Source organism: Colias croceus, chromosome 6 (assembly GCF_905220415.1).
Source record: "Colias croceus chromosome 6, ilColCroc2.1".
Taxonomy (NCBI): domain Eukaryota; kingdom Metazoa; phylum Arthropoda; class Insecta; order Lepidoptera; family Pieridae; genus Colias; species Colias croceus.
This window is the reverse complement of record NC_059542.1, coordinates 1417998-1432859: the sequence shown is the minus strand read 5'-3', so window position 1 is coordinate 1432859 and position 14862 is coordinate 1417998. Positions and strand designations below refer to the sequence as shown.

At 33.6% G+C, this 14862-nt stretch overlaps 3 protein-coding genes across 3 annotated transcripts; 2 read left to right on the top strand and 1 right to left on the bottom strand.

Moving 5' to 3' along the window:
• The first annotated feature begins 288 nt into the window (after positions 1-288).
• LOC123692333 (akirin-like) lies at positions 289-7656 on the top strand. Its single transcript, XM_045637071.1, has 5 exons — positions 289-735; positions 4561-4736; positions 5646-5771; positions 6290-6374; positions 6681-7656. Exons 1-5 carry the CDS (start codon positions 564-566, stop codon positions 6689-6691), a joined length of 570 nt encoding a protein of 189 aa, XP_045493027.1. The 5' UTR covers positions 289-563; the 3' UTR covers positions 6692-7656.
• Positions 7657-9409: 1753 nt separating this feature from the next.
• On the top strand, positions 9410-11011 carry LOC123692329 (glucose-induced degradation protein 8-B homolog). The gene is made up of 4 exons (XM_045637067.1): positions 9410-9678; positions 9801-9997; positions 10259-10456; positions 10715-11011. Exons 1-4 carry the CDS (start codon positions 9417-9419, stop codon positions 10889-10891), a joined length of 834 nt encoding a protein of 277 aa, XP_045493023.1. The 5' UTR covers positions 9410-9416; the 3' UTR covers positions 10892-11011.
• A 549-nt stretch (positions 11012-11560) lies between these two features.
• Positions 11561-14754, bottom strand: LOC123692328 (nucleoporin Nup35). The gene is made up of 4 exons (XM_045637066.1): positions 14470-14754; positions 13854-14288; positions 13311-13488; positions 11561-12308 (listed from the first exon to the last, which is right to left on the bottom strand). Exons 1-4 carry the CDS (start codon positions 14621-14623, stop codon positions 12197-12199), a joined length of 879 nt encoding a protein of 292 aa, XP_045493022.1. The 5' UTR covers positions 14624-14754; the 3' UTR covers positions 11561-12196.
• Positions 14755-14862: the final 108 nt, after the last annotated feature.

The window sequence follows — 14862 nt, the reverse complement described above, 5'->3', positions numbered from 1 at the left end:
ATTTTTTAAAACCTCATCATTCAAATACCGTGTTCAAATAGCAAGCAAAAAAAGGAATTGACTTGGCACACGGCAGAAATATATAATTTACATACTTAATTACATATATTTTATACTATAATATACATTTGAACTAGGATTTTATATATTGTCATTAATCAAAACAAACTTTGATAACTCATTTGAAATCAATTGGCCTTGTATCATGTATGTAGAAACCAAATTAAAAAGAAGTATTAGCTTGTCAATGGAATTAGTAGTTTTCGGAATGTTGGTAGACTGGTAAAACAATAAAATTGTCAAAATTGCACAGCAATCGAAAAGTCACCGACTGACTTGAAGTCGGGTTTGGGATTTGGAAGTGAGAGAGCGGAGTTACGATAAATAATCTCAAATATTTAGTAAAATCCTCCATGATATTGTATTAGTACTAATTATTTTAAATTTTTGGTGTTGTTTTTTGTTAGTATATAACCATATTTTTGTAGATTTCTTTGTTTTGTGACAAAAATAGTTTAGTCGTATCAAGTCTCTAAAGGACGTTTGCTGGGCGTTAAAAGAAAATGGCGTGTGCTACTCTGAAAAGAAATTTAGATTGGGAGGCGCAGATGCCTGCCAAGAGGCGCAGATGTGCTCCATTTGCTGCAAGTTCGAGTACAAGTCCTGGTATTAAAGTTGAACCCAGAAGTTCTTTATTTGGGGAGACCGTTAGTGCACCTGTAAAATTGACTCCAGGTTTGTTTATTTTTGTTTAACGTTATACTTTATAAAAGCTAGCAATTTCATAACTCAAGTCTTATCCTAAATATCTTATGTATATCGGTAATAAATGAACAAAGTATGATTGTGTTAATTGTTAGCTATATAATTTATCGACTTTGTTTTATATCATGAATATTTTTATCGTGCTAGAGAGAGAAAGAAGATGTGCGATGACCGTTGGGCGTATTGACTTTGTTGTTTTTTTACATTATTGAATGCCTTTTGTTGAAAACGAGTGTTATTACGAAAAACCAACTTTCAAGGAATCCTCTAACATGCATACTTTTAAGTTTTATTGTGATGCTTTAAAATACATTGCTTAATTGGGACTGCAGACAATGTTTTCGATGTGTCGTAAGCGATAAAACATAAATAAGCATTATTTGTTTTACTACTGTAAGCATTAGTTGCAAAAGCCTCATTTTGTGATCTATATTTCATATTACCGTCAAACGGGGTGAATAGGCACAGAATTGAACTTTGAACACATTTATCACCATTAATTCCTGAAAATATTGTATTGATTTTGGTATTAAAACTTGAGTCGCATTCTGAATATTCTTAAGAAATTTACAATAAATCATGAAAAGCATCCAGTTTAAATTATTTCTTAAAATTATAGGTCGTCCCTATTGAAACACAATATGGGGTCAATAGGGACGGTTATTGGCATTATAGGGAAAAACCGTTAGGGCTGTCACAATTTTGTTAGTATAATTATTATTTAGGCAAGTAGGTATAAAATTATTAAACGCATTTTGGTGCGTGCGTTTTGTGTGCGGCACACATTGCGCCGCATGCCAAGATGAGTTGAAGGATCATGTATTTAGTGTCAAGAATGAATTAAAGTACCTAAATTTATGGTTTAGGGACTTTAATTAAAGCAGAATTATGTACAAATAAATAGGCATATTCTTCAAAATATTAACATGATTATATATTTAATTGTGTCGGGTATATAAATTAAAAATGTTAAATTACATCGCGAGTACCTACAAGCTTTTTTAAACGACTTCATAAATCAAGTGACAACCCTGTTCCTATAGTCCCTTTACTGTCTCTTGACAAACTGCATCGTCTCTATTTATTAAATATGGCGTCCCTATTGACCCCCCAGTCGTACCTAAAAACCCCCAACGCGTACCTAAAAACCTCTTGAAAAATATATTTGAAAATATATTTTTCAAGAAAAATATATTATTATTACAAGAAAATTATAATAAAAGTCAAGGATGTGACATTTTCTTATAAATTAAACATAGAATTCAGATTTTTCAATGGAAATAATTGAATGCTGATTATTTTCCTCTTTTATTGATGCAAAATAGTTAATCTTGACATTTGAGAAGCATCATTGAGTTATAATTTCCTTTGATTTACATGATAAGGTAATCCTCAATTAATTACAAGACCTTAAATTTAAATATTTAATTGGGAGATTTTTTTTTTTCAAGGAACACTGATAACATTAATTATTTACTAACAAATATAAGATGGTGGTAACAGCCATATGGTAATTAATACAAACATGTAGCTAAACTAAAGAATAAATAATTTTTAACTTTAACTATGTTATTATTTGAATAACAACTACCTACCTAGATCATACAATTTTGACAGTATTTTAGCTTCCCCTTTAATTTAAAGATTATTTAACTAATAATCTATCATATAAAATTATGAATAAAAATAGTTTATTTTGAAATAGTGCTTTTGTGCTTTTTTTTAATGTTTGTCACACATAATTAAAGCAAGAAAAGAACTAATATTATTATATCAAAATATTGCTTGTTTTGGTATAAATTTTCCAATCATCTACCTATATCAATCATAATGAAAACATGGAAGTATGTACTTAGTTATTACAATTACTTTATTTCATAAACATCTCCTTTAATGAAAATAATATCAAGATTTCTTTACTTCATGGGTACTCAAGCATATAATTGAAAGGTTCTGGGTTTTATACCTGGCAAATATAACAAAAAATAACATTCTAAACTCTGATTGACATAAAGATAAAGATCAATTTTTGAAATATATTTGCAACTTGTCTATTTTTAATGTTTTAGATGAAATAACTATATCTAAGTTATTAGGAACTGGAATGGAATAACCACTATATAAATCTTGAACTCATTACAGATTTACTTGTTTATAGTTTATTTTATCTATTAATTTAGTGTTGTTCTAAATATCTAATCATTAGTATTTCACAATTTCTAAATGATTGGTTGTCTTAAATTGATAACATCAATGAAGTAACTTAAGTTCTTAAACTGATATTATCTAGTGTATTTAAAATTTGATTAAAGCTAAATTAGTGATAATAATTGAGAACTATTTTAATATCTGGATCTAATTGTCAATGAATGAGGATTGTCCATTCACCAATCTATACTAATATTATAAAGAGGAAAGGTTTGTAATTTTGTATGTATGTATGGTTTTCACGCATAAACTATTGGACCGATTTCAAAAATTCTTTCACCATTAGAAAGCTGCATCTTCACTGAGCAACATAGGCTATATTGCATTTTCAAAAAATTAGAGATCCTTGCCAAAAATGCAATAATGTAACCCAATGTGTAAATAATTCTTTCATCGCATGCGCTGCGGAATCTATTCCTTAAAGTATGAGGATGGTTCTTATGAAAAAAAAAAACACCATCTCCTCACAGGCGAAGCCGGGGCGGACCGCTAGTTTATTATAATTACAATTACATATTGTGTAATTTTTTATTTTTAATATCTTCTTTAGTTCTATACCATAAAAATCATGAATATGACATCTTTACATTAAAATAAACCTTTTGTTGCTTTAGCTATTTTTTTAAACATGCACATATTATAATGATTAATTTGTTATCTCTTCTGTAATAAATAAGAGCATATTATGTACAGGTCAAAGATTTTGATAATAGCATTATTTGATAAAGCATTTGCGTGCAATTGAATGCATTTATTCATGATTATAACAAACTGAATTTACTGTTTAGCCACCCACTTGCTTTGTGTGGGTGTACTAGTGGGGAAAATAAAAGCAAATAATATTATTAACCCAGAGATTATTAACCCAAATACGTAACTTACCATACAATTTTTCCTTGACCTTGGAATAATTGCAAACAAGGAAAGTGAATGATATAAATAGATGCATCTTTTCATCATGATGGCTGCATTTTGACACTCAGGTTTTATTTTCCCAAACTTTAATGTTACATGCAGCCTATGACTTCAAAAGTTGACCTGAAAACAATTTTGCCAACAAATAGTGCTTTGTTAGGAATTTTTTTGATCAATGAAACTGCAAACAATGTTAGTGTTGTTCTAATCATTTTAACTTTCTAGCTTCTACTACATACATAAACACTTAATAAAAATATAAATAAAATAAAATTTTTGTGTAGTAAATTGGTCTAGTAACTTGTTATATTGAAACAATTAAAATACAAATTCATTTTTATATAAAATGTCAACTATTAAAATTGCAACCCAGTAAATAATTTTTTATTTTTATTAAATTAGTAGATTGACTTAAATCAAAGAGATTGATTTCTATTTCGGAGTAGTTTTAAGTTTCGGAGTTTAAAATTTTTGTAACACCTGATAAACAACATAGATTATAAATTGTAATGTGCAAATTTAATAGAGAATGTCCATCAGTAGGTTAGTTTAAACTTTAAATGCAATTTAAACCAAATTGTGCTCACTGCTACTTTATAACAGTCAATTGTTAAACTCAGTTTACATTGTATTTACATAAATTGCTAACATGTGTGTGGCCGCGTTCCGCAGAGCGCATGGCACAAGAGATCTGCGACGAGATCAAGCGGCTGCAGCGGCGCAAGCAGCTGCGCGTGGCGACGGGCGGCCCGTGCTCGTCGTCCAGCGGCAGCGAGGGGGACGCGTCGCCGCCGCACCGCGACCAGGCGCAGCGGGCGCACCACCGCGCGCTCTTCACTTTCAAACAGGTGATTAATGTGATATAACATAATAAAAACGACGTGTGGCACTCGGGGACTGCCGCGGTAAAACTATTGCATGCTATGCCTTCAAACCACACCTCCGCCAATCGGAGTGGGGAGCGTGAGGTTTTTTCGTTACGGAATTTCTCGATTCGGTCCCCACGCTCAAGGCCCGCTATAGATGCTATGCAATATCTTAAAAAAAAATCTTTATTTCACCTTTTGATTGTACAATATTGAATTTGAGGCTCTGGCTCTCTTGCTAGGCATAGCCTGTGTTAAGAGATCCTGTCCCTTCCCAACATACAAAATGTTTACTAGCTGCCCCAGCAGATGTTGTTTTGCCCCATTGCCTTTTAGATTAGCCTTTTTTATCCTTGTGCCTTACCAAGATTGTAACAGATTTAAACTGTCTTGCCGTTATTTTATCAACACAGGGCTTTAACCATTGACCGCCGAGCGGCCCGATCGGGCCACGACACAATAGATTTTCTATTGTGTCTGTGATTCCGGGGGCTGAGGGCTTAACTATTCATTTTTATTATACAGATTATGCAATAGGGAAGTAACTGCTTATTTACCAGAATCTTGCTAACTGGTGAACTAAAATGTGGTCTAAGATGGCGCGCGCTTCCCTTAAAGCCATATGGTACCTTTAAAAATCTTTCACTCCTTACCAGCAAGAGAGCAGGTTTACTAACTGTAGGACAACTTTGGAAACAGACTATTGTAATCTCCATAAAATTGTTACTACAACTACAAACAGTTGTTCCATTTTTCGATATTTACTTCAAACTAAAACAACATATTATACATCTTCAATCTTTCTCCAATATTATCTAAACATTTCTCAAATGTTTGGTGCGACTAATCTGTTGAATTTTTAATAAAATATGTCTGGTACGTTTGGTGTAGGTGCGTCTGATCTGCGAGCGCATGCTCCGCGAGCAGGAAGCGGCTATCCGCGCGGAGTACGAGACGGCGCTCAGCAACAAGCTCGCCGAGCAGTACGAGGCGTTCGTGCGCTTCAACATTGACCAGGTATGCGTACACTTTATATTTTACTACCTGCGCCCCGCGGTTTCACACGCATGGCTGACCCAACAGGAGCGGGTTGGTCTTAACGTTATGATATATAGCCTAGACCTAGAGCCTTCCTCAATAAATGGACTGTCTAACACCGAAAGAATTTTTCAAATCAGACCAGGTGTTCCTGAGATTATGGGGTTCAAACAAACAAATTCTTCAGCTTTATAATATTAGTATCGATACCAGTAGCTCGACCTGGCTTCGTCCGAGTTTTTTTTTATCACAACAGTCAAAAGTTTCTGATTACCTGGTTTTATGTCGGACTCCTACAAAAAAAGGACACTACCGACTAAACTCCATTGTCTTGCGCCAAGCCGCTTTCAGAGAATGGGATTGAATTCACCAGACCGTGAGCCATGTCTACTTGTAGCCAACTCTAAACATAATTTAACAATTGAAAAGTATGAACCACTCGATTTTTTTTTTTCAAATACACACTTTTTTACATAAAACTCATTGAAATCTTGCAGGTGCAACGCCGGCCGCCGCCTGCCACGTGCATGCCGCTCGGGATGGACGCCGAGCACCACATGCACCAGGACCTCGTGCCTAGCTGTGAGTATACACACATTCACACACCTCTTTATTTATTCCTTTAAAAAAAATTTGCAAGAAATCGTAGTGCGACGTTGCCACACCGCGCTCTTTCGATTCTCGGTTGTACTATGTGTGTGGTGTTCCGTGTTGTTGCTATCTCTTTCATTCTGGTCTTGCCTTTTTGCTCTTATCACATCAACCAATAAATATGGATTTTGTGATTATACCTTGTCTATTGTATTTGCTCAAAAAATTATTTATTTCACTCTTACTCTATAAATTTATGTATATTACATAAAATAATAAAAACATGATTTGTTCCAGATCTCTCCTAATAGAAACAAAGGGTCAGCACGTGGCGCGGATCTGCAGATATATCAAGACAAACATATTTTGGTATATGTGAATATTATATGCGGGATTATCCTAATGATTCAAGACATTGATTGTGATTGCGAGCGGAACTTAACTGTGATCACAACACTAGCCATTAATATACAGTATTACAATATAAACTTACTCCCTTTTCGTTTGTACAAGCTCCCGTTCCCTTCCGACCTCACTCAGCTAAGTTCCGCCGCTAACTTCATGCCACATAAACATAAATTAGCTTATAATGCTTTAGGTAAGATTTGCTGCATAATTGTGTTCATAGACTGACGAACTCGACGTATTTGAAATGTTTAAAACAGGGGTAGACGGAGATTTCTTTTATTAATAACGCGAAAATAGACTTAGTACACAAAATTCACACAGAGTGCCTAATAAATTCATCTTCCTCATACACTGAAATGTTTAATTAGTTAGCCATAATTTTGATTTGTATAATTACTTTTAATTTACTCTTTAGTGTTGTCGAAATATAGTTGTAGTTATAAATTATAATGTCTTTTTTTTTTAATCAAGCATGTGATTGTGTTTTTTTCCATCTCACCCAGTCGGGTGTCAAATGCATTCGAATTATTAAAGTTCTAAAATAATGCGTTATTTTTAACTTTTCCTTGATACAAAGGCTTCTAGATTATTTGAAGTTAGCTTTATTTATATAAGTTATTTCTCGATAATGTAATTTACGTGACGATGCTGGTAAGAAACGCACTACAAAGTAACATTATTGGGGTTCTTTTATATTATTGTTTAGTTAGTAACATTTTATTGAATACGAGCAGGATTTAATTTGTTACCACGCATATTCAATAAAAAATTAGGATAGGTCTTTTTTAAATTGTATTATCCGCTCATTATTAGTAGGTTATTGGCGTTTAAGAACTGAAAAATAAACTAGCTAAACACCAATAAATAGTTTTTCATTTCTTTTCCTCACTTTCCTTACATTTTGTCAATAATAATTGTTTGCTTCAGAGTTCAAACCACGAAAATGCTTCCAGATTTTTATAATATAGAAAGCATATGTACCTACTGTGTTATTTTATTCTTATCTGCACAGGAAAATATCCTTAAAATCATTTTATAACGCATAATTTTTAATCTTTGCCTTTAGATAGATCCATCAGACATACATTTTTTATTGCAAGACGTTTTTTTCGTTGTTAAATATGCGCCAGACGCAATTTTTATTTCAAAATAATTAAAATATCATCGAAATAGTGAAATTCCATGTTCCAAGTTTCTGTCAGACAGACTGTCGGATATTTCTCGCGGAAGTTTTCTTGCAGGTGGAATCGCGGCCTTACGTATCCAAACTCTAATGCCTCCTCCACACTACTCGCGAAGTTCCTCGGCGAAGTACTCGGCCGAAGTTGACTGAAGTCCGTGGTGCTACACTACACACTCGTTCAACTTCGCGAGGAGCGCATACGTTCATATTCAGAACGAACTTCGGGTAACTTCGTGGCTCGTGCCCTTTGACTCGGGCGCAAAAACCGACAACAAACGGAAGTCGGCCGAGGCGAGGTAAAGTTGGACGAAGTAAGCCGAAGTGCCTCTCTACATTATTCTATTCGTCTAACCTCGTTCAACTTCGCGAGTAATGTGGAGGAGGCATTATGCCTCCTCCACACTACTCGCGAAGTTCCTCGGCGAAGTACTCGGCCGAAGTTGAATGAAGTCCGCGGTGCTACACTACACACTCGTTCAACTTCGCGAGGAGCGGCGAGCGCATACGTTCATATTCATAACGAACTTCAGGTAACTTCGTGCCCTTTGACTCGGGCGCAAAAACCGACAACAAACGGAAGTCGGCCGAGGCGAGGTAAAGTTGGACGAAGTAAGCCGAAGTGCCTCTCCACATTATTCTATTCGCCTAACCTCGTTCAACTTCGCGAGTAATGTGGAGGAGGCATTAGAGTTTGGATACGTAAGGCCGCGTTTCCACCTGCAAGAAAACTTCCGCGAGAAATGTCCGACAGTCTGTCTGACAGCAACTTGCAAGTCTACTTGCAGGTGGAAACGCGCAATTAGACTTGCAAGTTGCTGTCGGACATTTCTCGCAGAAGAATTCTTGCAGGTGGACAGGCGGCCTAACCCAAATAAAATAAACCACAAGACATAGTTGTCTCTCTCTCTCTCTCGATAGCTTCTCGATCATTATTGAAGCTACAAATTATGACAATTTAACACAATATTATAACTCATTGAAATTATATTAAAGTAGCTTTCCGTCTGCGGCTTCGCCCGCTTTCAAATTTAACCCGCATAGTTCCCGTTCCCGTGGGATTTCCGGGATAAAACCTATCCTATGTGTTAATCTAAGTTACCCTCTATATGTGTGTGCTAAATTTCATTGTAATCGGTTCAGTAGTATTTGCGTTCGCATAATAGGTATTAGATATTAGTAGGATATATTGGGTGTCGGCGTTGTAGTTAGTTGGTTTAGAAAAAATAGAATCAAAATCAGTCAAGATCAAGATTTTCAAGATTCAAGATCGAGATTTTGAATGTCTTGTCTTGAAATACTTGAATCGTTTGCTATGATTAGTTTTTATGGTATTATTTTAGTTTCAACCTTGGTTACAACATATTTTGTAACGTGTGATGGAACGTAACGTAAAATATCTGACATTAAAAACAAAATGACAGCGACATTTTGAATACCTACTAATGTCATTGTTGTGTTTTCTTTCGAAATACTTCAATAATTTACTCAATTCTTTATTGTTATTAATTGATCACTTAATTTCGATTTGGTTTTATTCGGGCTATTTTAACCTTGTCTCTATAAATTACATTATGAGTTTTGAAACTGCTGCAACCAATGGGAACGATAAACCTGAACGCAAATACTACGATCGTACAAAATCCGACGACTTGCAAATATCGAGAACGGATATGAATATGTTGATTATGAATTATTTAGTTACAGGTAACATCCACATATTGTATATTCGACTGTAATTATTATCAAGAACATCCTGAGTATAATCGGATTAAGTAACACACCTTTGTTGTGCTATAATTATAATACGTTTTCATTCTATTGTTCAGAGGGTTTCAAAGAAGCTGCCCTAAAATTTCAACAAGAGGCAGGTTTACAAGAGCCTGCACTATGCAGCTCTCTAGATGAAAGAATAATGATAAGGGAAGCAGTACAAGGCGGGCGTATTTCTGAAGCCATCGCCATGGTCAATGCTTTACATCCAGAGCTACTGGATAACGATCGATATCTTTATTTTCATCTACAGGTTTGTGTTTAATTTTTATTTATATAATATAATATTTAAAAGGACTCTATGAAAATGTATGATAACAAAGAAAAATTCAGAAAGTTATCATGAATTTGTTGAATGTCATAAACTTTCTTTTATCAAATGAAATAACTGATAAAGTTAAGTTTATCGCTAGTAATAGCTTTTTTTTTTAATTATATAAGTACACAATTACCAAGGTCAATTGTGTATTTCATAACTACTTTTCTAATTTCATGTAAACATTCATCTTTTCAGCAACTGCAATTATTAGAACTAATAAGAGCTGGTCGGGCTGAAGAAGCATTAGCATTTGCTAGTGCCACACTTGCTGAGGCTGGAGCAAATGACCGCAATGCCCTCACTGAGTTAGAGAGGTCACTGGCTCTATTGGCCTTTCCTGATCCACATGCTTCTCCCTTTGCTGACCTTCTGCTTCCTTCTCATAGTCAAAAAGTAAGATGTTTTTCTTTTTGATACCTACTTATTTTCAAGGGTACAAATAATATAATGTAACAAGCTCACACCTTACATCACCCAAAATGTTACATCATTAAAAGTTGATAAGGTGTAAATATTGTGATGAAAAATTACGTAATTTGAAATTAAAGTGAGAAAATTGCAATTATTAAGGTTTTTCTATATTTTACACACTGAAAATTTTAACTGAATTAAAACATTATATTTACTTATGTTTATTTAATACTTCCACAGATTGCCAGTGAACTAAATGCAGCGATACTAAAAATGGAAAATCAAGAGTACACAAACCCCAAACTGTGCAGTCTCTTAAGAATGATTCTTTGGTCTCAAAGTGAACTTGACAAACACAATGTTAAATACCCAAAAATGACAGATCTGGCTAACGCAACTATAGAGCAGCCAAAATGAGACACTAAAGAATAAGTTTGGGGTATAGCTAATAAGATTTTAATAGTAAGATCACCGAGAATAAACTTATACAAGTTGTATGTCGTAACATTTAATGTAATAAAGAGATCACAATAATTATGAATGACTTTTTATTTGTGGCCCATATTCCTTTGAGATGATATAAGTTTATAATCTATAATATAAAAATGAATCCCAAAATGGGTTGGTAACTTGAGAACGGCTTAACCGATTTCGTTAATTCTTTTTTTATAATATTCCTTGAAGTTCGAGGATGGTTCTTATGTAGAGAAAACGTGAATATGTACCACGGGCGAAGCCGGGGCGGACCGCTAGTATTCTATGAATTCATAAGACTAAATATTTTTTCTATAGCTTTAATATGCATGATGAAGTATTTTCAAAACTGTTGAGTGGTTTTCGCATGAAAGAGTATATTCATCCTCACAAACTATCAAGTTATGTATTTTAAATATTATTTTACATGTATAGATATTACATGTATTTTAATATATGATGTTACAGGTAACATACGGGTAAAGGTAGCAAAGTCGATAATGTTTTTTCGATATTCAAGATTTACGCTAGTATGTGTTAGGAATACACATACAATATTATAATATATGTACATTGTACATAAGCTATCCAAATAAAAAACTTTGGTTTTATGAAAATGCTTTTTATTTAAAATTATTGTGTATTGGAAAAATGCACTGGATTACAACTATTTACAACAATTTGTAATTTAAAATTTTCTACTTGAGAAAACAAGCATGCCGTAAAAACTTCGATCATGAAAAACAACTAGATATACAATCTAACACAAAAAACTGTCCTAAAAAGTGTTTCTCAAAATTCTAGTTGTAAGGAAAATCAAGCTTTTCAAAATTACTTATAAGTGTATTCACACATCGTACCAAAACCAATAAATTTTTCAACCTAAGTTAGCTGGTCTGTATTCACAAAATAAATTCAACCTTATTCAGATGAATTAGGGTCAGATTTACAACGTTTTTTGTCACTGATTGTTTATCTAGTAATTATTATTAATTGAAATGTAAAAACTAAATTTCTTATATTACAGGTGTTCATATTATACAGAAAACATAATAAATGCATGCATCTCTGTCTTACATCCGTTTATATTTCAACATAAAGAAGTCCTGCCTCATTCAGAACCTATTCAATAGTATTAATCCATACAAAATCAAATGAATGTCAAAAAAAGGATTGGCACATAATTTTATACCCTTAAAATGATTTTAATATTTCCTATTCAAGTTAGAACTAAGTGTGAAGCATGTGTCACCAACTTAATACATAATCTAATGCTTTGGATATCAGTCCACTAGATCTTTGAGGAACCGGCGCCTGCGCGACTGGAGTCGGGCAGAGAGACCGCGCTTGTGATGTTGGTCTGTGAAAATAATAAAAATGTTATATGAAGTAAATAGTAGAGTTTTCAGATTATAGACTGAAAGAATATATAGTAGTCATTTTAAAAGGCAACATTTGACAGTTCAACAAAATTCAACAATATAAACTAGTAACAACGGCATAGATTAATATGTTATTTCATTTTGTTAGAACTACACATTTGTTTAACTTTTTTATGTAGTTACTTGTTTTATTTTTCTCCTTGAATTTACGAAAGAAAATATATTATAGAAATTGATATAATATTATGTTTCAAGTCCGTATTAATTCACTTTAATCGATGTTTTTAGGCAGGTTACCTCCCTACGAAGATAAAATTGATAGACGTCTAATGTTGCCTAATAAATTGGCTCCACTATAAGTTTATATTGTCTCTGTTATTAGCTTATAACTAGTCAAATGAAATGTTAATATAAACTAGTTGTGGTAATTTCAAGAAACAAAGCATCAGTTTTTGAAACAAAAAATTTTTGATATTTTCTTTTTTTAACCGACTTCAAAAAAAGGAGGAGGTTATCAATTTGGCCGGTATGGTTTTTTTTATGTATGTACACCGATTACTCCGAGGTTTCTGAACCGATTTACGTGATTCTTTTTTGTTCGATGCGGGATGGTGTCGAAAATTTTATTCGCATAGGCCCAGTAGTTTTTATTTCATGAGCATTTTTGTCTGTATTTGTAAATGTTGCAAGTGCAAGTTTGAAGTCGGTTGTTTTTAAGGCAGTTATTATTATTCCAGTGGCAACTCACCCAGTGAGGATGGATTCTGCCTTTTTTGATATTTTCTTGTTATTATCTTTACAATGTGACATTGGCATCCTTGTGAGAAGCCAATGTCGCATTGTAAAGATATATTCCGTAAGTATATTCTATGTATAAATGTCCATTAAGGATTTCAACAAAAAGGACATAGCAGCTTACAAAAAAATCCTCCTTTCTGAAGTTAGTTTATGAAATAGAATGAATCCTTTGCTTTACTCACCTCTCAGGATAAACCCCCGGGCTGGCGGCGCTTCCCCTCGGCGGGTCCCTGCACTCGACCACTCCCACCATAGTGCCAGGCAGTACTTGTCTACCGTTGAGGGCCAACGCTCGCTCCTTCTCTGCTCGAGTCGCGTATCTTATGTGCGCCCAGTTCCCTTGTGTGGGGTATTGTTTATCTAAAATATCACATATTATGAATTAATGTTATAAATATTTGGGGAATTATATAAAGCTCATCTTTTATGAACATATCTCTAACTTATGTTTGTTTTAAAGAATTAAAATTAGCTACAGTATAATATACTTTTCTTCGTTAACAATCAAATTCATCATCAAATTAATCAATCTGCGTTGAGTAAATAAAAAAGGATTGAATATACCTTCAAAAATATAACATACTCATGTGAATTTTAAAGAGCCAATATTACATGAATAAACTGTAATTTACTTATGTATAAACATCTCATTATTTTTATAGAAAAGTTGTAATGTAAACATGTAACGTTGAAAATGTTAAAAATGTAACGTTTTGTATTCTTACCTAAAATAGCTCCACAATTACTGAATCTTGCTAAAACTGTATTGGCTGCATTCGGGGGAAAACCAAACACGGTCACCCAATATTCATCATGATCCTGGCATCCATCTTGCCACTGATTTGTCAATGATTGATTATTTACAGAAACATTATTATTTACATACGAGTTTTGCATGAATGAGTTATTATTGCCGTAACCCAAAAAACTGTTATCTTGGAATAGTGATTTGTTTACAGATGGTTCGTTACTTTTTATTGTGTCAAATAAGTCTTCAATAGGAGGTCCACTGGGCTTCGCAGAATATGAAACATTGGGTGACGTGGGCATGTTTGCAAACACATTTTGGTGATTGTATATAGCTTGTTGGTGCATTGATATGCTCTGTCGATACAGCTTTTGGTCAGGTGTAGAAGTTTGGGTTGGGCTTGTTGGGGAACCTGAAAAATGCATAAGTAAATGAAAATAAACAATAAACACACACATATTCTATTTAACAACCCTGTTCAATAAATTTTTATATTTATATTCTGTTTCTGTATTGTAATTTATTTGAATAAATTAATACTTATGTGAAAACTTGTTCAACACAGTTTACCTATATTAAAAATATTGACTTACCAAATGCTAAATTTCTTGCTTTGGTCGGTGAAAGACTATTTGTTCTAGGAGTTGTAGGTGGATTTATTTCACCCAACAGAAAAGGTGGCAAATATCCCACGTTCGGACTACCAGAAGGAGAGTGAGTCGGACTGCCTAATGCCATTGGCTCCATTTTATATTTAACAATGATATCACCTCTTTATATTTTAATAAGTACCTAGGATAGGCTATTCAGCTGTTTTTGCAGTTTTTTATAGATAAAATTTTAAAAACTACAACTAGTTTACCGGCCAACTCTGACCAACTCTGACAACTGACATTTTATTTTTTAATTTGACAGTTTTTTTTTTGCATACAGATATAAACAAATCCTGTAGAAGATAAATGTGAGTAGCACAGAGCAAGTAATTT